This window comes from Miniopterus natalensis, chromosome 5 (genome assembly GCF_054644295.1).
Source record: "Miniopterus natalensis isolate mMinNat1 chromosome 5, mMinNat1.hap1, whole genome shotgun sequence".
Taxonomy (NCBI): domain Eukaryota; kingdom Metazoa; phylum Chordata; class Mammalia; order Chiroptera; family Miniopteridae; genus Miniopterus; species Miniopterus natalensis.
In genome coordinates, this window is record NC_142085.1 from 58,609,201 (window position 1) to 58,631,832 (window position 22,632).

The window sequence follows — 22,632 nt, forward strand, 5'->3', positions numbered from 1 at the left end:
TATTGAAGCAAAACAGCCTAGTAAATGTAAGGAAAGAATGACAACACATTCATAAATGAGAGAAAAAGCTCCAGTAATAGTTATTAACAGAGGCAGTGAGGAATTATTATCCATCTCTTTCCCAGCAATTCTTTTATTCTCATACTCTATAAATATATTTCAAACTACATTCCAGCTGGGACACTGGCGCCAACAAGCTGTCTAAAACGTTACACTTTGTCCTTTTAAGGTGTTAACTACCCTCAGTTAGCAGTCCACTAATCAGAATAAATGATGTACCTGTGTACTTTTTAGGGGCTGTGTGTGTGACAGAGAGAGAAAGAGAGAGTGAGAGAGAGGGAGGGAAGAACGGGGGGTAGGGTTAATTTTCAGAGTTTTCACGGCATGGTTTTGGTGTTTTTCATTTAGGTGCATTTGCTGAGCACCTTCTATAGTTAAAGCATGAGCTAGCCCTTAATGGGAGCTGGATAGCAGAAGGAAACACATTCAAAGGCAAAAAACACTGAACCTACCATTAGGCAGTACGTAGGCTACTGGTCCTTTCAGACTGAGTTTAGGCACCGCCTCCTCCGTGAAGCCTCCCCTGCACGCCCCGTCCCTGGACGAATGGCCTTCTTCTGCTGCCTCCTGTGCTCCCGCCTAGCAGATAGCGTATTGCAGGGATCTGTTATGGGTCTCCATCCGCACTGAGCTGGAAATATTCTAGTGTTCAGAGTCTCGTGCATAATAAGTATTCGACAATGTTTGGAGAATAGTGAATGTCCTTACACACATCTACAGTCAGCCACGGCCATCCGTTGCCTCGAACAGCCGGGGCCAGAGGCTTCTCTTCCCAGCTCTGGCTTCTTCTCTTTGTCCGCCTCCTGTCTCCTGTTTGCTGCCACCTGGGACGGGCAGGCTGACTGACCAGACCTGCATTTCCTGGCGACTCTGGACGGTTTCCTCTTTCTATCACCAACCCCCCTTGTCTTCTGCCCCATCCTCAGTCAGGGGGCTGTTCTTTGCTGGCTGAAAAAAGGGGATCAGATAAGAGAATCATGTTAATGGGGGTTAGTGTTGCCTCTCCCCACGACAGTATTCTCATGTTTAGCAGTAATATTTCACGGACAGCATCTTCACCTGCTTCTTGAGCAGGTCCCAGGACATCCTGGTCGAGCAGAGGTGTGCAGGGACCCTACAGGCCACAGGCTGGTTATCGATGCACAACCTGAAGGTCTGGGAAAGTAATTTTATGTGAAGACAAAGATGGATATCTTAGGAGTAGAATGTCAAGTTTTCATAAAATTACAGTTAACATGAGACCTGAAGGCTCCAGGTCCCAGGGGGATGAGTTCGGGGAAAGGTTTGGGAAACACTAATAGTGCTCACTTCAGGCTACGAACTCGGCCTTCCCATCATGTGTTGAAGACTGGTGACCGCATGTTCAGAACTGGCAGGGCTGGTGCCTCGGGCAGCTCGCAGCGAGTCCTGGGGGGCTCAGCAGGTTCTTCGGTAACTGTGTCACTCCCAGGTCAACCGCTCACCCTACTGGGCGGCATCCTCCATTTATCCATCCATCCATCCACCCACCCACCCATCCATCCATCCATCCATCCATCCATCCATCCATCCATCCATCCATCCATCCATGCATCCAACATCTGTCACTTATCACTGCTCCAGGTGTAGGGAGATTAAGGGAACAAGTTAGGCAGTTTGTTCTCAAGGAGCTCACAGTCTGGCAGGGACAGTGCATGCAAGCAGAGTCGTGTTATTAAACAAACAATTAGAAAAGTGGTGAGTATTCTGGGAAAAAGCGTGTGATCTGGATGCTGGGGGAGTGGTTGTTTCTCACTGATCACAATCTCTTTGGAAGAGTCCCTGCCACACTGGAAAGCCATTTATTTTCTTTTTCAGTCCTCAAAATTAGTTTTTAGAATAAAGGCATATCACTCCCTGCCTTCCAGCAAGGATTCTGAATATTTTGCATGTTTGAAAAGAATGAGGTACGATTTAGAAATTTATTATAGAAAAATTTCTGGGAATGTAGGTATATATAAATTATGAAGATCCATTTGATATTTCAAAGATATTAAAGATACTAATTTTTAATTATTTCCTTCTCGGTAGCTGTAATCTACTTTTGATAATTAAATAAGGTAAACATAATAATGGTACCTGCTTTAGTAAATCTGTACCCCACAATATCATTTTTAGAATAAAAATTTGAGCTTCCTCCCGACTCCACTAAAAAACTATTTCCCGCCCCCTCCCTCATTCCCTTCCTCCCTCCCTCCCTGCCTTCCTTTTAGCAAATACTTTGGAAAGCCTAATTGAACTCCAACGTCTAATATATAATGGTAAGAACACCAACGAAAGTCATCTAAACCTATTAAAGTACCTTCAGGAACACATTGACCCAGCACCATTTTATCCACTACAATGTGTTAGCAAATGGCTATTTTGTCAAGCAAGGCTTTCTCCTGAACCAGGACAAAAGACACCCCCACGCAGCAGGCTTCAGCGTAACTCTCCCTGTGCACTGCTGAAACCTTCCTTTCCCCAGGACTCATGAAGGAACCCTTCCAATTATACAATATACATTCTTAAGGTCCCATAGGAAATTTCAGATAAAATTCTGTGGCTCCGGTTGCTACTCAAAAAATCCTCTGGTGCCAAGATTTAGCCACAGGAGGATTCCTTTCTCTCTCAGGGCAGGTAAGCACCCTCTGGCACTTGTCAGGAAACCTTCCATAGTGTGGTTGTCTTTGAGGGATTGTGAACACCCTGAACTTTTCTCATGGGACTGCCTGGTTCTCCATACACCTTCTTTTGCCATGACCAAGGCAGAGTCAAATGCCTTCTTCGGTTGAGTCTACACCCTGATGCCCCAACACACTGGACGCCCTGTAGCTCCTAGGCGTAGGGCACCCTGAGGACAGTGGGGGAGTGTGAGCCAGTGAGCGTGGGGAACAGAAACCGCCTTGTCACATTTACAATGTCTGAGCTTTGTCAAGTCGCTTCTCCAGCAGGTTTACTTGATTTTAAGAAAGTAAAAAGAATCATTTTATTAGGAAGTCTCCCTGTGCAGCACGGCAGTGCCAGATCCCCGCTCTCCTAAGGGAACAGAGAGAAGCTCACGTTTTTATTCTGAAAATGATATTGTGGGGCACAGATTTACATTATTCATGACCAGGGACAAAATATATTTCACCACCACTTACCGCTAAGGGACCTTTCAAGATACTTTTCTTTCTTGACAAGAGAAATTTCCAGTCAGAGAATTCAGGTTCCTTACTCCAAACTTCTACAACTTGTGAGGGAGGGAGGCTTCTAGGGAGGTGTTGGGACCCCCTGGAGGGGAGGTTTCGTTGCCTGGGCTGGTCTACCTCAGGGATAGCTCTTGACAGCACATTAGCTTCTTGGAAGAAAACACCCGGAATGCCTCTGATTCCTCCGTATTTGCAGCTACTCTTTTACTTCAATTCTGGAGCCCTGCTCTGTGTTTCAGAGCAGGTCCAGCGTGCTATGTTTCGGAAGAGTGGCCTTGAGTTAACCTGAATCCTTAGCTTTGCTTCCTATGAGAGATTCCACAATGAACTCAACTGGTGAATTAAAGGCTATCCTTTGGTTTGAAGAGACTGCTTTTTTCTTAAAGAATCTCTGTTGCGAACAGGTTGTTATGACCTCTTCAGATTTTTTTTGAATGATCAAGCCAAAAACATAAACAAAAATCCTCCAGAGAATATTTGCAAACGATCCAAACAAGTGGGATGTGAAGGTTAAAAGCAAAGTTATCATTACACATATCTAGAACATGTTAATAAATTGCCCAGTGATAATAATTATATTAATACCAAAACCGATACCATAAAGACTTGATTAACCAGAAAATCCCTTTGTGTTACTTAGAAAAAAATGTTGGAAACCCTTCCTGAATACAAAGGTTATTTGAGCAAGAAAACTGTCCTCCTTGCGTGATTCCACATGACACCAGAGATCTTAGACTCACGGGATCTTAGATCTGCAGGAACCTACAGCAACATCTCATCTGGCCCCCTCGTTTCTACAGACAGGACCTGGAAGTGAGAGAGGCCGGGTGGCTGTTCAAGGTCACGCAGCCAAACTCGTGCAAAGCCGGCCTGGACAGCCAGCCGCTCTACCCATGGCCCCTGCTCACACACCAGGCTGTTCCCCGCATAGCAACTTTATTACAGCGGTGCAGGGGCACTGGGAAATACATACACCGACTCCAGGACAGAAGGATCCTCCTTGTAATTGTCTCTTTCCCCTACAAGTGGGACACAGAAAACTCTAGTTGGAGAAAATGTCTGATAAATTAAAATGTTAAGGTATGCCTAGTCATACGTTAACATTCCTTTGAATTAGCTAGACAATAGCCTGGCTTTTCTGGGGAAGAAAAGAAAAAACACTCCAGGTGGCCTGAATGTTTCTGTCATTTGGAAATCACTGCACAATGGCTACATTCCCCAGGTGAGTCCTTGCCACCTGGCGTGGAACAGATATGTCACTACCAGAGTCCCTTCCATGTTGAAACAAATGAACAAAAAATTCAAATGTAAAATGCTCTCTTTTTTAATTACTAAATTAAGAAAGTTAAACAATTTAAAAATGTAAACTCACAAATAAATCATAACAAAAAAGGAATTAAGACTTCAGAGTTGCTACTCAGTATTAAAAACTCAATAGAAATAGGCTCTTTTGATTTGTTGTTGTTAAACATGTAATTCAAGGTTGGTACAAACAGCAACTAAAAATGTAATACTTATTTTTTTGTGCATCCCCATGAAATGTCAAGTAGTGCATAGTTATTCCACTGGAGAATTTTCGGACATATAGAAAGTCATTTCATTAGCAGTACAGGACATTTAAAACACTCATTTTACAATGGGAAGTGTACAGCCCCCACCCTCACCTTCCCCGGAAGTTTTAGTTGCATGAGAAAGTTTAGCAGGTTGCCATGACTACAATGCTATGGGTTTTAGACCATTTAAATGTGGTTACAAGATTTATTAAATAAAAAAAGTTTGAAACATTTCAGCATTCATATTTTTATACAAGAAGCTTGTGTGGTATCCATCTTCCAGTTCCCCTCGTAGGATTGGCCGTTGGCTGGCTTAAATATGCTCACTTTTAAGTTTCAAGAACAAATCGCAGCAGGTTGAAGCAAATACTGGAAACAGAACTTGTGAATTCAGCTCGGGGGCTGCTGAAGAGTCAACGTAACAGCCATCTACAGGTACAGTCATGAACCGAAAAAGTGCAATCTAAATTAAAAAAAAAAATCATGCTTTGAAAAAGCCAAGAATGAGGCCACTGGGTTTTCAGAATAACACCAGTGCCTTTCTACTGATTTTGCGGTAAAATCCTCACTCTGGGTCCTGAAGCTTGTGGCCCAGGTTGGCCATGGTCTCCACGTTAGCACCCACATGGTGTATGTACAGGGACATATATATTATATGTATTCATATTTATAAAAAAGAAAAAAACAAACACCTGTCCTGATTGGTTTTTGTTAAAACATGAAAAAAAATTTTATTGTTTTAGACAAAGAGGCCACTTTTGGAAAATAATACTTTGTTTTTTTTTTAGTTGAATCAGGTGAAGACAGAGTTAAAATCACATAGGATTTGCATTTTTAAAAAAGGAAAGCACTAGGATTGTTGGCACTGGAGTAACTATTTACACTGAACAGAGGTTTGGCCTTTTACATAACATCGATACAATGCATTTTCCAAAGTCTGAGAAATAACAAGGTCTGTCTCGTATGCTTCACAGAGGAGGTTCGGATTGGGGACAAGTGTCATTAATGAGGGCCATGGAAGTTCGTCAGCTTCAGAGTCACATGCAATCTGATCCTGGACGGTTCTGGCTGCCCCGAGCAGCTGGCTACAGAATTGAAAGCTAATGGGGAGGGGGCGGAGGCCTCTGGGCCGAGGCCTCCCTCTGCTGACCCGTGTCTTACAGGTTTTCGCCAGGCTGATACTGGGGTTCTGTCGCTGTGAAGTAGTCTTCCAGGAAGCCCTGTAAGTATTCGAAAGTGGGCCGTTCTTCGGGGTCCTTTTTCCAGCAGTGGATCATGAGCTCGTGCAGGGAGATGGGGCAGTCCTGCGGGCAGGGCATCCTGTAGCCGCGCTCCACCTGCTCCAGCACCTCCCGGTTGTTCATGCCTGCAAAGACAGGGTGGTGAGAGTGGGCACCTGCGGCTACCAGGCCCTGCAGCTCCCCTTTCTTCTATTTCGAGCCTGCAAGTTAAACCATGCTGAGGGCCCCAGCTCACCCAGGGTGGCACCCTGCCTTTAACGGGACACCACACCACTCAGAAATAAAAAGGGACACACTACTGGTACACACAAAAACTCAGATGATGAACCTCAAAAGCGTTATGAGTGAAAGAAGCCAGACACAAAAGGTAACATACCGTATGATCTCATTTCTATGAAATTCTAGAAAAGGCAAAACTACAGTGATAGAAAGCAGATCAGTGGTTGCCAGGGGGAGGGGGAGGGGAATGCCTGCAGAGGGGCCGCAGGGAGCACTGAGGGGTGATGGACATGTTCTTTATCAGGGGTCGGGAAGCTAGTCCTGTGAAGGCCAGACAGTAAATATTTTAGGCTTTGTGGGCTGCATATGATTTCTGTCACATATTCTTTTTTTTTTTTCTTAACCCTTTAAAAATGTACAAAACAAAAACAGGGTGGAGCTGTATTTGGTTCCTGGGCAGCGGTCTGTCCTATATCTTGTATGTGGTGGTGTGACTGCTTATGTTTGCCAAAACTAATTGTATTAAAATTGTTGAATTCTATTGTATGTCAACTATACTTCAGTCATGATAACAAAGAAACATGAGTGAAGCAGACAAAAAAAATCCACAGGATGAAAAACACATAGTGTCTTGTTCATAGCATCTATACGCTCCATTTATGAACTTCATAAATTAGCTTTCCTCCTGGTTGGGCAAGCTCGTGGTGCCCCACCATCTGAGATCTGCCATCATGCCACCACGCTGGGCACCATCTGGCCCAGTGACCCTGGGGTTTGGTGACACTGATGGGGAGACAAGGTGTCTCCAGGGCCTGTGTTTACTGATGACCTCGGACAGGCCATCGATCATCTGCGACCTTGGTGACCCTCTGGGGCTGCTGCCTCCTGGAAACAGCAGGCTGCTAGCACTAGCGGGAGGCATTGGAGAGACTGCTAACTTTGGGGAATGCAGCCTCCCTGCATGGTGGCCTTCTTGACAGAACAGGAAATACCACACTGGGGTGAGGCCAATGTCCCGACCTCGTTCCCAATCACCACCAGGCACTATTCTCTGTTTTCCTTTCCTTTTGTGCCATATCACGTTCTGCCATCGCCTGCCAAGTCCTTGTATGTTTTGGCTGCTCCTTGGCCCTGAGCCTGTAATCTGGAATCCTCCCCAACTTCTGACCCGGCTAGTTGACAAAAGCAAGAACCTAATTTTAAGCCATATAGAAACCTAGATTTCTTTCCCTGTTCCTCAGGGGCATAACCAGCAGGACGGAGCATATGCATGTAGCAGCTCCCTTTAATTCTGGAGGAGCTGGCAACACTCAGCCAGAGTCTGTGAGCTTGTTCAGAGTAGCAGGGCCTCGTGCACAGCCGTATCTCCCTGGGGAGGGGACACCCAGACTTCGAGATCTGCTGCCAATTTTCTTTGTTTTGTTGTTACTGTTGGAGCTGGGTTTATCCTGGCTCCTGCGGCTGCCAACTGCGGCCCTGTCAGTCACATGCTTGTCCAAACCCCTCAGGATGCTTTCCTATTCTCTGCCACTCTAGTGTCTCGAGGTGATAAAATCCATGTTATTCCCACTGTGCTGAAGTGGGCCCTCACTTCAACTATTCGACACGACCTCCTCACATTTCAGGGTGACCCTTACTTTAGTGAGAGAGGTTCAGTGAACAACTCTGGGTCTCCCTTCCACAGCCTGTCTGATTTCACAGGTGCTCCCTTCAGTTGGATGTTTGGTCAGCTCGGTGGCTAATTAGGTTAATTAGCTCCAATTGCTGAAACTCATTTTGAAAACTCAGGATGGGGCGGGGAGCGGAGCAAGGGAGGAACCTGGAGCTCCGGGGAGAGCGTCCAGCAGTGCTCTGGACCAACAGGGTATGGGACTGGCCGGCACTTCCTTACCCACAGCTCACAAACCCACCCAGCTGTGGAAACCAAAAGTTCTGGTAACTAACTCACTTGGCAGCAAACTGATCTGAACTGACCTCATGTGGACATAAAACCTATGTGACCTGGTGTGAGGCTATTTACTGCTTTTCTTTATTCACACATATTGCTGAGGAAGGAAGAGCGTATTGGACACAGAGTGCTGCCCCAGACTCTCCTAGGGGTTATTTAATGTATGTCTTTAAATATGTCTATGCACTGAACGGTCTTTAAACTCATTCTGGAAACACATTGGGTCCCAGCTGTTTTTGCTGGGAAGTCCTGGCAGGAGTGACAGTAGCCACCCCACTCCAGCTGGCCCAGACAGGTTAGAAAGAGAGCGTAGTCACATATTAGGACTGGTTTTCTCCAAAGTGTTTCCTTTGTATGTCAGCTCAGTTCTTGGTTTCATAGTATCTCAGAAGCCACATGGCCTGAACCTGCAGAAATCCCCCGTCTCCGCTCTCGCCAGGAGCTGCAGGAACTGGAGGGAAGGCAGGCAGAAGGTCTGAACCTCAGAGCTCTGACAGGCCCTTCTGGAGGTAGTTACAACCCCTACCCCACCCCAACACCTTCCAGTGCTTTATTCTGGCACTGAGGCTGTCTAACATGGCACCACAGAGTTTAATTAATCATTCTATTGCTCTTCAGAGCTTATGTCAGTAAATGCTTCATTTCATTAAAAAAAGACCCAACTACTGAAGTAGAAAGATTTCATGTATTTTTTAAAAACTCTAAATTCAATCTCTACCCACAGAAAGTTTAACTGACCACTTGGGTCAGGCCTATTTTTCCAGTGCTTGGTCCAAGCCTAGGACACAGCACACACAGCAACCTGACCCTTAGCACGCGGCATCTCCTGAGGCTGCCTGCTTCCCGGGGACGGGACGTAGCCAGGGGACAAGGCAGGAACCCGGCCGGACGCTGGCAGCCCCCGCTGTGGGCTCACGGGCAGGCTCCTCCTGGCTTCTCACCTTCCCTCCTTCCTCTTCTCGGCCTTCTCTCCCAGGCCTCTAAAGCACGGAGAGCACATGTAACCAACTCCATGCACTGGGCCAAACAGAAACAGACTAGCGACAGCTTTGCCAGAAAAGTGGAGTATAAGACAATGTGCTTGGCTGACAACGAGAATCTGAATGGGACTCGCTCGTTTCCAACCATCCACAAGCCAGAACCCACACAGGCTGACCTGCGGCCTGGCCACTTTCACAACAGGCCTTTGCAACAATAGCCGCACAACCAAGGGATGCCACTTAGCAAGGCTTGGGGTAGTTTTTGCTTTACAAACATCAGCCAATTTCAGTGGACTGTGTTCATATTTAAAAAAATAGTATGAAAATATAGCTACAAGAACTTTGAAAAATCATATTTATTTCAAGAATTTCTTTTTTAGTCAAAACGAATTTTATTCTGTATACTACTATGAAGATGAGCCTATTTCATTTTTTTGGTTTTAGACAGTTTCATATTTTCGTTGTAAAGAAAACTGTTACTTCCCCTCTTTTAGCCACTTTTCCCAAGACGTTGGCTTTGCCTATACCTGGGAGTGAAGGGCAGGGATTGGGAAGGAATATGTAGGAGCTCGAGTGCCAGGCAGTCAGCAGTCCTGAGGGACACAGGGACACTAGGAGAAAAGAATCTTTTCATGGTACTTTTCTAAGTGAGGAAGCAGACAATGAAGGAGGAGAGTGCTTGGGAATAGTTTTCTTTTTTTTTCTTTTTTAGTGGGAAGAATACCAGGAGAGAAATAGAAAAGATAGAAACGTTAAAACATGGTGTATGGGCAAGTTTTTGGGACACGCTCACTGGCAGTTGGGGCCTCCAGGTTTCCCAGGGGCAGCTGCGACAGAGACCATTTCTCAGCAGAAGGATGGTCTCCGCCAGCCCCTGGGGTCTGACCTTGGGAGGTGCCATATTCACAAAGTCTAGATGGGTCCGGTTCCCACCCTCCACATCAGAGAAGGGGTGAGGGCCTGGCTGCCAGCGAGCACAGATGCCCTGCCAGTTTCCCCCAGCGCGGTCCTCTCTGTCCCCACTGTGGCACCTGGCCCTCCTGCTGCCTCCTGGAGTCAGTCAGGAAAGTGGGCCGTTTCCCAGGGTCATGCTCACCGGGCACAACTCGGTGGTGCTCAGTTCACAGAAAACCTGTGTGGCCTGCTGTGCCAGGGCCTGCTTTCTGATTCCTCTACCCTAGATCCTTAGTGGGGCCTCCTGTCACCATGGATGTTAGGCCTTCAAACATGGTCTGATGGCATCATTTCCAGTAGGTCTGCCCAGAACACTGCAGCTGAGCTTTTCCAGCCAAGTGGACTGTACTCACTTCCTGCCATTATGATTCTATTATCCTTCCTAAATCATTGTGCTGGCTTCCTCTTGGTGTCCGAATTCAGTTCAAGTTTCCAACTCTCACCTTCCAACCCATACTATTATGTCTGGTTGCTAACAGTGTCTATTTCCAGGGTTGTGTGTTTCTTTTCTTTCTTCCCGCCCCCTCCCCCTTTTAAAATTGATTTTATTGAGAGAAAGGGAAGAGAGAGAGAGAGAGAAACATCATTGATCGGCTACCTCTTGCATGTCCCCAACTGGGGATCAAGCCCACAACCTGGGCATGTGCCCTGACCGGGAATTGAACCAGCAACCTTTCAGTGCATGGGACCACGCCCAACCAAATGAGCCACACTGGCCAGGGCTTCCCTTTGTTCCTCCCCCGCTTTTAAACTTTCCTATTCCTCTTCTTTGGGCTACCTATGAACTCAGGAGAGCCTGCCCCCTTTCTCTTTCAGATTTTTTAGAGACAAAAAACCCTCATTTTCGTGGGCACAGCTACTTGGCTACTTCCAACTTCATCTCTCACTGTCTCAGTAGATGACTTGAACTTCTGGCCTCAGTTTCTCCATTTGTCAAAAAAAATACATCAACATTCACTGTGCTTTCACCTGTTTGAAAAAAATGTCTCATATGAAAGAGGAATATTTTGCTTTACAGCTTTCCGTTTGTGCAGCTTCTTGACATGGGCCTCAGAGGGGCCATCTCCACACAATCAGGGATCTTTAACAGTTATCATCTGTTCAAGTTTGCATCTGGATGCAACTGTGGGCTGCGGGAGCCTGGATCTCTGTGCCCTGTAAATAACTGGCACTTTAACAATGGGAATGATGTCCAGGCCATCAGACACCCAGATTACTTTAGAAAACTGAGCTTTCCATTTAGAGGAAATGATAATCTATTGTTCATAAGGTTTCCGTCAGAGGCTCCCCTGGCTTCTCGCATGAACCCTGCAGAAGGCCCTTCTGTCTGCTGTCTGAACAGTGTCTGCCGGTGCCGGGAGGGAGGAAGCAGGACTAAGCTAACGGTGCTTGCTCAGCACGAGCACCTGCCATCAGCTCCTCGTACACTCTGGTGGTTGTGCTGGGTAAACAAGCAGGACGTTTGAAGTTAGGTTTTGGTATAGGACCAAAGTACACATTTTGGGCAGATAGATGCTGATCAAAAAGTACAGATAAAACAAAGGGGTGACCTTCAGAAGGCACCATAATGAGAAGCTTTGTTTCTCTTTCCCTGTCTTACCAGGTAACCTCAGGGCAGCTATTCTTATTAAACCCACTATATTAATAAGTACAGAAATGATGGTTACTCAGGTGCCATAGTGTGCAAAGGTTATGTAAGGTAGATAACACAATAACAGAAAGAACTCCCCTGTCCCAGAGAAGGTGAAGTGAGAAAGAACATGAAGTGCCCAGGAGGAAAGCCAGGGAAATACACGGCTGAAAGTGGGAGCAGCAGGCGCAGGACACGAACACAGGACTCAGTGAGGAAAGCCCTTCTCTGCTGCTGCTTCTTCACCTGCGCTCTGCTCTTCCCCTCTCCTCCCCTCACCCGCGCACTGGCTCAGGGAGCCTCTTGGGGGAAGTGACAGCATGGCTCCTGGGCATTCCCCTGGCTGTCCTCTCTGAGGGATGCCATGAACTGAAAGGAAAAGTCCTGGGGGCTGTGGACAGGGGCAGGGAAGGCAAAGGGCAAAACCCTCCTGGCTAAGACCTGAGGTTCTTTCCTGCTTCCCATTCACCTGGCTGTTGAGACCTAACCTCCTCCTACCCCAAGAAGCTGCTGCTCTGATAGGCACACTGGGCACAGCAGGAGCAGGGGTGCGGGGGACAGCGCCGGGCTGCTGAACACACGGGAACATACACCTACAGCTCAGGGCTCTAGAGCATCGGAGTGGGGCAGAGGGAGGGCAGGCTAAGACTTTGATCCTTTTTTTTAATGTATCTTTACTGATTTCAGAGAGAAGAAAGGAGAGGGAGAGAGAGCGAGAGAAACCTCGGTGAGAGAGTCATTGATCGGCTGCCTCCTGCACACTCCTGACTGGGGATCAAGCCCGCAGCCCGGGCATGTGCCCTGACGGGGAAATGAACCACGATCTCCTGGATCCCAGGTCGATGCTCAACCGCTGAGCCACGCCGGCCGGGCAGGACTTTGATTCCTTAAGGAAGTTGTTACAGTTTCACTGATTTAAATTCCTTGCTTCTTCAAGTCATCATCAAGTGACCAGACACGTTCAGCAAAGTCAGGCAGCTGTCACTTGCTAACTGATTTGAAAGTGCTTCATATGCTTGATAAATGTGATGTGTTTAGGGAACGTTCCAGCTTCGCCAGATCCTGCCGAATGCACAGGCAGCTGTCGGCTGAGGGCCAGGGCTCAGCAGGGCTGGGACGGCCTGCCTGGAGTGGTGCTGGGACAGTGCTGGAACGCACACAGGGCCAGCTTCCCCAAGCAACTGTGAGGACAGAGGCTGGCTCTTGCCTGGAGAACACATGCCGTACTTATGTGTGGGATGATGGAAGAGAGTTGAAATGGGCCGAATTAAAAAATCTTGTTTCAAAAATCTTAGGCATGTTCCCCTCGTCCCATCTCTCCACCCACCCACCCGTCCACCCGTCCACCCACTTACACTTGCTGAGGCTACCACGGGGCAGACACTGTGCTGGGCACTGGAAACACATAAAAGCAGCTCCCTTCCCTCAAACTGTTCAGAGGTACGAGGAAATACAGACACATGGAGGCATCAACAGTGCACTGGGGATCATGGAAGCAAGCAGAGGGACAACCCATTTGATCTGGACTTGGAGAAGGCTACATGAAGGAGGTGATGGCTGTGTTGGGCTTGGAAGGAGTCTGACGCAGACAGTAAAGCTGAGGAGAGAGACTTGCATATCAAGAGCAATCTCTTGGTGTGAAGGGTGGAGGTGTGGCAGGAGAAAAATCATAAGTCGGACTATGTCACTCCCCCATTCAAAACCCCTCAATGCCTCCCCATATCACTAACAGTAAAAGCAAAAGCCCTGACAATGGCCTAGGAAGCCCTATCTGATCTGCCCTGAGGCCTTTCAGACCTCCTGTTCCCTCTGCTCTAGCACACTGGCTGCCTTGCAGCTCTTTGGGGCGCCTTGCAGCTCTTTGGGGCCTCGGTGCTCAGTTCCCTTGGAAGGAAGGCTGCCCCTCCCCTGCCCCAAGATTTCCACCTGGCCTGTGCCTTGCTTCCTTCAGGTCTTTACTTAGATAACACCTTCCAATGAGGCCTTCCTTGCCACCCTTTCCTAACACCCTCTATCCCGTTTCTTGTTTATTTTCTCCCTACCTATTACCACTAGCCAACACTGAATATATTTTGCTTATTTATCTTTGTTTTACTGTCTGTCTCTTCCAAGAAGAATAAAAGTTCACGAGGGCAGGAGTTTTTGTCCATTGCTGTGCCCCTGGTGCCTGAACAGTACTTAGTGGAGAGTAGGTGCTCAGTAAGTATTTGTGGAATGACTGAAGGAAGGAGTTATTTAGGAAGGCTGTGCAAAACTAAGGCTTCTGGGTTTACCTGGAAGGTAAAGGGAAGCCATGGATGTGTTTAACTAGGAGGGTGGGATTACTGGGTCTGTGTTTTCTAGGATAGTCGCTGGTGGTGACAATGGCAGAATGGTGGTGGTGGTGGAGGAGGTGGGGGAGACTGGAAGCAGGAAGTCCCATGAAGAGGTCACTGCACTAGTGGATGACAGCCTGACTTGGGGCAGTGGCAATGGAGGCAAAGAGGAAAAGATGTGAAGGGGCAATGGCAGGTTAGAATGCACAATGCTGATTTTATGTATCCACACCAGAAAACTGCTTTTTGTGTGTTCCATTTCTCATATACAATAATCCATCAATACAAAATCTGCTCTAATCTTGGTGCAAAGAATGGTTCTGAACCTTGGCTTGCAGGAAGTCAAGCTAAACAGCTACGCTGAGAATGCATTCAGGCCAGGCTGCTACCAGGGAGTTTGGAAAACGGAGCTGGTTTTTGTCACACATCTCTCAAGCAAGGTGCGATGTGACTCCTCCCTGTTCATCTCAGTGTCACATTCCAGTATTTTTTCTTTGGCTTTCAGGCACCCAATCAATTTTAGCTCATCCTTCCCTTCCTTTTATAAAACTCGCTGACTAACCAAGGAGCCTAGTGTTTCATGGTCTCCTTGTCCCCTGTGCCCTTCGTGTGGTCACACCTCACATGCTCCACCCTCAGTCCCTTCTCTGATCCTTACTTCTGGACCTTCTTTCATGCTGGGCAAAGATGTCTGGAAAGCTTTACAGACCCATTTGTAAGTCGCCGCCCCTTCCTCGACCTCCATCCTCACCTAACAGCCAAAGAGCCCTCTCTCCATGTGAAGGCAACACAAGGCCGTTCTCAGGTGCGAAAGAAGTCAGAAAAATGTACCACCTCGGGCCATTCTTGGAGAAAGAATGACTTGAAAATATACTCCAGCCACCTGAGCAGGAACTATGCGGAGACGTTGGGATGGAGGTCACAATGGATGGGGACTGGGAGTCTGGCCTGGGGGACCGTCAGACAGGAGGACTCGGTGCAGCAGAGAACCACCCGTCAGCGGCACACACTGGCCAACGTGGCCACCCTAGCAAAGAGCAAGGACTTGAGAGGAAGGGCCTTCCTTCCACGGTGACATCTGGGTGAAGCTTAATGAAACTGCCTGTTCCTTAAGAATTGTTATCCTTCATTAAGGTAATAATCCTGTAATTGGAACCCTGCAAAAGCCTCTCCCTCAAGAAGAGTCTACTGTGAGGTTCAGAAGTCCAATTAAATATGATTAGAGCCATGTTAAAAACAAAAACAAGAAGCACCCATGGCGAGGACCAGGCCTGGGAACAATTTTCTGTGGCTTCTGTGGGCGAGGAGCAGTGTGTGTCCCCCTACCCCCCCTGTGGCGGTGCAAGAGGCCCCTGGGGGGTGCTGGCCAGCCTTCCCAGCAGCACCTCCAGGCTCTGCCTCACAGCCTCTTCCCAGGCTCCTTTTCCTGCGCCTCCTGAGCTGCTGCCCCCTCCCAGGCCTTGGTGCCCTCCCGCTGTCCGCGCTCATCTGCGACCTTTTTCCTTTCTCTTCTGCTTGATAAGGGAACCCACTTGCCATCTTCTCCATGAAGCCTCCCAGACACAGTCCCTCTCTCTGCTACCCTTGCAGAATTAGGGTGGCTACCGAAGCCCCCTGCATATCAGCAGTTGCTTATCGGAGGTAACTGTGCATAATGAAGTGGATTTAGTTTTCACTTCAAACTCTGCCATCCTCACAGGATGTGGACTGAAAGGCCCCTTTCAGTACCTGTTGTATGTAGATACCTGGATCAGATGCTCCTGACCCCAGTATTAGAATTAAGATTCAGGGCCCGCAATGGGTGAATTCAAGTAACCCACCCCTTGAGGATGACTTCCTCTAATAATAAATAACAAAAAAGGCTGATTTCTTCCTGGATTTGATACATATTTAAAACAACTTTTAAAATTTTTTTATTGATTTCAGAGAGAGGGAGGGAGAGGGAGATAGATAGAAATGTCATTGATGAGAGAGTTATCATTGACTGACTGCCTCCTGCATGCCCCCCTCCAGGGAGCCCGCAACCTGGAATAGAACTGCCATATCCTGGATCCTAGGTCGATGCTTAACTGCTGAGCCATGCCACTGGGCTTGATGCATATTTTATCCATGTGACTGTAAGCTCCACAAGTGCAGGGCCTACATTTATTTATTTGCTCACTGCTTTATCTGCAGCCCCTAAAACAGTGCCCCCGAAGGTTCTAATCAATATTTGCTGAGAGTATGAATGTTTTATTTGTACTTATTTTCCAGATGAACAAAATGCCGGGCACAGCTCACATTTACGGAATGAAGGAATCCCAGTCTACGCTGTAAAATGAGGCCATTTTCATATTCTAAACCCAAACTTGATCAAGACTCTCCCCTCAGAAGCACACACCTGCCTTCCTTCTCTGAGGCCCCTCACCCACCCTTTTGTCTTGGCTTCTGCTCCAACCCGGAGAAACAAAAAGCAGCTTGTATTACTGGGAGGAAAGGCTTCACAGAAATGCAAAACAACATTAACCTTTTCCCCCCAATTGCATTTAACACACCGGGTGATTATAAACCTGGGGGTCTCAGGGAGAAATTAGTGCAAAATTCAGACAATAAATAAAGAGGGGCTTTTGCATCTGCAAAATCCTGAGACTTGCACATTTCCCCCCTTGAGAAGCAGCTCAAAAGGGCCCATGCTGGGCTCCAGGCCCCTCTGGGGCAGCCCTTTCTTCAGTGCAGGCTGGCTCCTCCCACTAGTGCACGCCAGGAGCTGCCGCTGCTGTGGCATCAATAAAACCGACTTCCACCAGCATCTCTAAATGCCCTGTGTGGGAGCTTCGGAGATGCGAAATTTGCCAATTTTGACTCTGTGCCAACCTGGCTCTCCTAAGAGTCTCGAGGCTACACCAACCCAGAAAGAACCTCTTTCCCTCTCTGCATTTTCTGAAGATGACCAGAAACAATCCTAAGAAATGAACAAAAGGATTACAAATTAATCTGCCCTCACTGGCTCCTCCGACTGCAAAGATATGATGACAAATCAGGGATTTGCAAGAGACCTCAGTTCCTTGTTAATTTCCACTATCATTTCTATCTTTGCTTTTTTTCTTTTCTTTTTTTAAAGCTTCTTTCTTAGGCAGGAAATTGGGGGGAGGGGAAGGCCGTGTTCTTTCCTCACTTGGCAGTAACTGAAAAATATGTCCTTAGCATTTCAGAAAGCAGATCGTCCCTGCACTATAACCACTAAAGCATGGAGGTGAAATGGCATGAGTGTCCTTTATGTCACCATCTGTCTAAATTAATGAATTTAAGCATGGATAACCTGAACCTATGGTTTCTTTGGAGACCATGAATCTGACCCCCAGAAAAATTCCAGGGCCGTAGAGTCTCCAATTGCTTTATATTACACTTGCTTTCGCATAGCGTATCTCGACTGCTCAGAAATGGGCAGTGTGGCCTCTAATTGCATTTTGCATGTGTCTCTGCTTTCTCCGGCCATCTGGAGCTGGGACCTGCAGAGAGAACAGTCCTGGCACCTTCCTGCCAGCTTCACTCCATGGGTCAGTGCTACAGAGTAATCAAAACTCAGTGGGGGCTTTTCTCCTTCTCTTTCCCAGAAGAGTCTGCAAACTCTATTTGAGCAGAGGTTCTGCCAGTGACATTTCTGCTTTGGGAGCTACAGACCACCACTCCTACTGAGAGAGGAGAGATTCCTTGAACTGGGGTGGACTGAAGCACTCATACCAGCTGCTAACGACATGAATCCTGGCACACAATTCATGGTGGCTGCTTGTCTACATACCACAGTGGCTCCCAGTTCTGCTTTTCTCTGGCTAAATACCTGTCCATGCTATTCAAACTCATGCTCAGCCAAAAGCTGAGGATGGGGCTTAGAGGGCAAAAGGGGTGCGGTTACCCCAAACAGTGTTGAAAGAACATCCAGTCAGAGGCCCAGTTCTGCTGGCCTGGCGCTTACCTGGGTAGGGCACTCTTCCTTTGGTGACCAGCTCTGTGAGTAGGATTCCAAAAGACCACACGTCAGACTTGATTGTGAACCTCCCATACAGGGCTGCTTCGGGGGCTGTCCACTTAATGGGGAACTTTGCACCTGCAGAAAGACCACCCGGTTACTCGTCAAACAGAGGGCATCATACTGAGTATGGGGCTGGGGAGGAAAAGCACTTGGAAACGGCATTCACAGGAGCAGGTTCACAGAGAGGATGGCAAGGAAGTGAAACGAGGAATGAACTAGGACTTAGAAGCTGTGGGGTCTAGCCCTGGCTCTGTGCCCTTGAACAAGACAACCCTTGAACAAGACAACGTATAATTTTACGTTTCCCATCAAAGGGTTGCCCTTCAAAGCACCTTTAAGTTCTGGCTTCTAGAACTTGAATCTATGGCCACATTGAATGTCCTAGGTTTCTTCTGGAGGTGAATCTAACTTGTGAATTAGGAAACTAATTTATATATCTTTTCTTTTGCTTTGGAATAATATTATATTTTAATAAATACATATAGTATTAAATCATAATGCTACTCTCATGAATCCTTTGGTATATAAGACCATAGTTTGTTCTTACGAGGTGCATAAAACCCAAATCAAACCACTATGCTTCTCCCAGGGTGGAGACAGTCTGCTGCAGCTTCTGTTACGGGCTCTATTTCCCTAAGGCCTCTCACACCTACAGCAGAGAAATGATTGTGATCCCTTGCTTACCGCCTTACCTCTCTCCTGCCAACCATAGAGGCTACTATCTAATGTTAGTTTTTTTAAGAGCAGTCTTACGAGTCTCTGATTTCCCAAGACCAAGGAGCAAATTTAACGCCTAAGTCAGTAGAATCTTTTCTTTTAAATTTATCCAATCATGAAAAGAATCTGCTCTCTAATCCAAAAGGAAGGGTGGGGTCTACCCTGCTCTTTACAAGGCTAGATGTGTGTACAGGGAGTTAAATGGATCCAGCAGCCTGTGTTCTCACACACCGGGCTCAGCAAAGATAAAGTAGCTCCATATATTTCACTGAACAAATTAAAAGGAAAACACAAGGAGTTTTTATTACTGATATAAATGTAATTATATGTTTAAAGCATGTTAGCTTGACTTAAGTGCTCCTAAAAAATCATACAAAGGCTAGCAGAAATTTTCATAGTATGCTCTATAAAAAGTCACAATGTGCAAAAATGGCAAATGATTAAAATCTTTAAATAAGTATGGTTTTAATAATCAGAGGTATGATAAAGTACAGCAATTAGGTTTTTAAAAAATATAGTACATAACATCTTTAGCGAATCTAACTGGAATTTTCTGGCAATATACTTTTCCATTCCATCTCTTCTATGCCAGTGCGAAATGAAAAAAAAATAAAATCTATGTCATTATATGGCGTCTCAGGTTAACACTGGAACAGCAAAGTTATTCTATAGTTTGCTTTTCCTTTTGTGCACTGAGCTATTTGTAATTAGCTGTTCCTCAAACATAATTACTTATCTCTGTCCTTAAGGGCTATGTGATTCCACAGGAGGCCTGGTATTCTCTGAACAGTCATTTGGTTTTAAAAGTTCCTTTCCAAGTATTCTTCTCACACTTCCTCCCCTTAAACATTCTGTTCACGCAGCTTTGGACTCTGAGCTGCTGGGATTAATGGGATAGGTTTTCTTCAGTGTCGAGAGCAGACTTTGCCCTGGACCAAACCTCAGCTGGAGCTCTCATTTCAGAGAATTAAAGGTATATTCAATTCATTCCTATTTAAACCATCTCTTGAGCCAAATGGCTTGGAAATCTCTGTCCACCTCTGAAGCACACAGAATACTCTTTTCCACGGTGCAGACACAAATCCTGTAAATAAAAAGACAAGTGAAGGGGCCTTTCTTCCCTTCTTGCAATTGCTAACACAGGTGAAGATGTGTGTTGCTGGAAGTAAACTGTTCAAAATTTGGATAAAGGCATTTGGATTTTCAGAGAGGAGATTTCATAATTTCAGATTAAAAAAACCCTAGATTTCAATATATCAGCCAGTCATGCTAGTCTGCTTAATTTTTCTCATTATAACATCTACAACAAGAATTATAATATATAAAACCTCCAAAGTAAATTAAGACAAAGGCTGTAATGGATCTGATAGGAAATCATTTGTAGATAGGTGTTTTGACAATAGCAAGAGCTCACTTAAATTTATTTTGTACTAGTTTTCTTTCTACCTAATGTATTTATACCTAATACATTTTGGAAGGGAAAAAAATGAAGGATGTTTTTGTTCAGTTTCTCCTATTTCTTTTCGGTCTCAAAATAGCAGGTACTATTGACAAAAGAAGGTTCTTTAAAGACAGCTCATATTTTCCTTTTCAAGGAAGATAGAGATTAATAAATTAAAGCAGCTATAAGCTGTTAATCGTTAATAAATGTCTCAACAAAATAACGAATCTATACTCACTCTTCTATTCATCTCATTACCTCGATTTCCTCTCCTTTTGTTTCCCCCCTCCTGAGGGGACAGATGCAGCTCCAAATGGGGGACAGCTCACTGGGGTTTGAGGCAGGGGTCTTTGTAAGTGGCATGCAGGCTGCGCACTGCAAACCCCAGTCTATGAGAACGATGTCCCTAAGGCTGTCCAGTGTACCAACTCTGCAATGCACAGGTAGCTCGGAGGGGCTGTGAAGGCCTCTCTCCTTGGGTGGAGTTAGGAAAGCTCAGACACCTGGGGGGAAGGAGCTCCTGGGTGCAAACATTGCTTTTCCCTTGAGAGTAGAGCTCTGGCCCCTCAGGCTTCCCCCCACAGATATTGTGGCAGGCACAAAGTCAGGATCAAAGTTGTCTTCGAAGCAGTATGGGTTTGCAGGAAAAAAGGAGACAATGTCAGGAGGCGTACACTGCCGTGAACTTGGTACTGTTATGTACCCAGCTGGCTCACTGTTCTTGAAATTCTCCTGTTTGGGAGCAGGACTCAGATGCCAACACAATTTCCTCTCCTCTTCACTTTATTGGAGGGAATGTGGCAAACTAAGAAGGCGTGATGAACTGAAAATAAAGGGGTTACTATCACTCTAGTTTTTACTTCTTATTGAATCACTGTAACGGTTCGGGATTCTTTAGTAACATGCATGGGCTACACATGCATTTATGTGTGGACTTCAAAGCATCTTTCCATCAGATGTCGGCCAGGCTGTGGTTGAACATTTCACCGTCTCCCCAGGTAAGCTCATTGCTGAAAGCCTGACTTGGTGCTGACACTGGCCCGTGACTGGAACCACCGGAAAAGTAGACTATCTTTGTACTTGAGTCCCTTACCTCCCGGAATAGTACTGAGGACTCATTAGCCTTAGTCTGAATCACTGTCTGTGGCAAGTAAACATAGCAGTGTGTTAAATAACCCTTTCTGATATACATCTCAATCCTGTTTCTCTAAGTTCTGTTGAGATGTGAAACGAGTGGTCATAACTTCATGTAACAACAGGGGATCCTCTTCACTCTCTTGGCTTCAAGGACTCTCATTCCAGTGACACCTGCATTTGTATCACCAGATGCGACCTTGCTCCCCAGGTCCTGACCTCAGCGTCTCCACTAGGAGGTCTCCAGGGGCCTCTAAAATACAACAGCCAACATTTATCTTCCCCACAATTCTGCTTCTTCCCCCGGGCTTGCGGTCTTGTAAACCATCTGGTTGATGAGAGCGGCCTGCCAAGCATCCTGGTCTGGGTGCTGCGCCTACGTGCTCTTGGGGGTGCGCTCAGGGAGCCGCGCAGAGCCTGTCTAGAGGAGCTCAGTGCATCTCTACTGAGTCACCTTTGGCCCTGCTGCGTTATCCTCTGCACTGAATCCACTTCACCGTCCTCACTCTCATCCTCTCTCGCTCACTGTCCCGTGTCCCCTGCCTGGGCTCCTGCAGTGGCCTTCCAATTGGGCCCAACAGCACAGTCCGGTCCCTCTTCCCTCCTCTCCCTCTTCTTCTGTGATCCTGGCCCTACCTTCCTTTGCTCTCCTGCCACCCCCCCAACCTCTGTGACCTCTGACTGCTCTTACCTGCTGCAGGGCCATGGGACAGGCTGTTCCTTTGTCTAACACCCCCCCCCGGCTAACTCCTGCTTTGTTCTTGGCCTAAGCGTTACTTGCACGGGGAACCTTTGCCTGGGCACCAAGACTGGGTAGGCTCCCTAGCTTTGCACGGCCAGAGCGTCTTGTTCTTTGTAGCTGCTACGATCCAAGTGCGGTGAATACCCTGCAGGTGGCCCCCGCTTTCTGAAACGCTGCGTTAAGCCGCTCTGCTTTTACGCAAGACCTACGTTAGCGCCTGTTTTCGCTAACAGAAAGAAATCCGAAGAGGCTTTTCACTCTTACAAAAAAAAGGCAGAAAGCAAAAAGAGCGTTCCCGTTTATTCAGCGGTGAGCACTCTGGAGGCAGCCCACAGCCAGAGCAGCGAGCGCGGTCCCGCCAACGCCTTGCCTGGGAGCTCCGCTCAGCAGTTCAGCATCACGCCGCCCGAGCTCTGAACTGTATCTGTGAGCACCCACCCGGGCCTCGTCTCGACTGATTTTGTGCATCCGTTAGCAAGATGTGTCCTGAGGTGACTG

The 22,632-nt window shown here is 46.8% G+C and overlaps 1 protein-coding gene across 5 annotated transcripts in view; it reads right to left on the reverse strand.

Annotated features, from left to right (window-relative positions):
* Positions 1 to 4,551: 4,551 nt before the first annotated feature.
* The window catches only part of FYN (FYN proto-oncogene, Src family tyrosine kinase), a 193,289-nt gene continuing 175,208 nt past the window's right edge, over positions 4,552 to 22,632 (reverse strand). For all 5 annotated transcript variants that reach the window (XM_087817560.1, XM_087817559.1, XM_087817561.1 and 2 more), the window contains 2 exons: positions 18,044 to 18,175; positions 4,552 to 6,170 (listed from right to left, as the gene is read on the reverse strand). In XM_087817560.1, the coding sequence (XP_087673686.1) occupies positions 5,962 to 6,170; positions 18,044 to 18,175 (341 nt within the window). In that variant the 3' untranslated portion in view covers positions 4,552 to 5,961. The remainder of the gene's footprint in view (positions 6,171 to 18,043; positions 18,176 to 22,632) is intronic.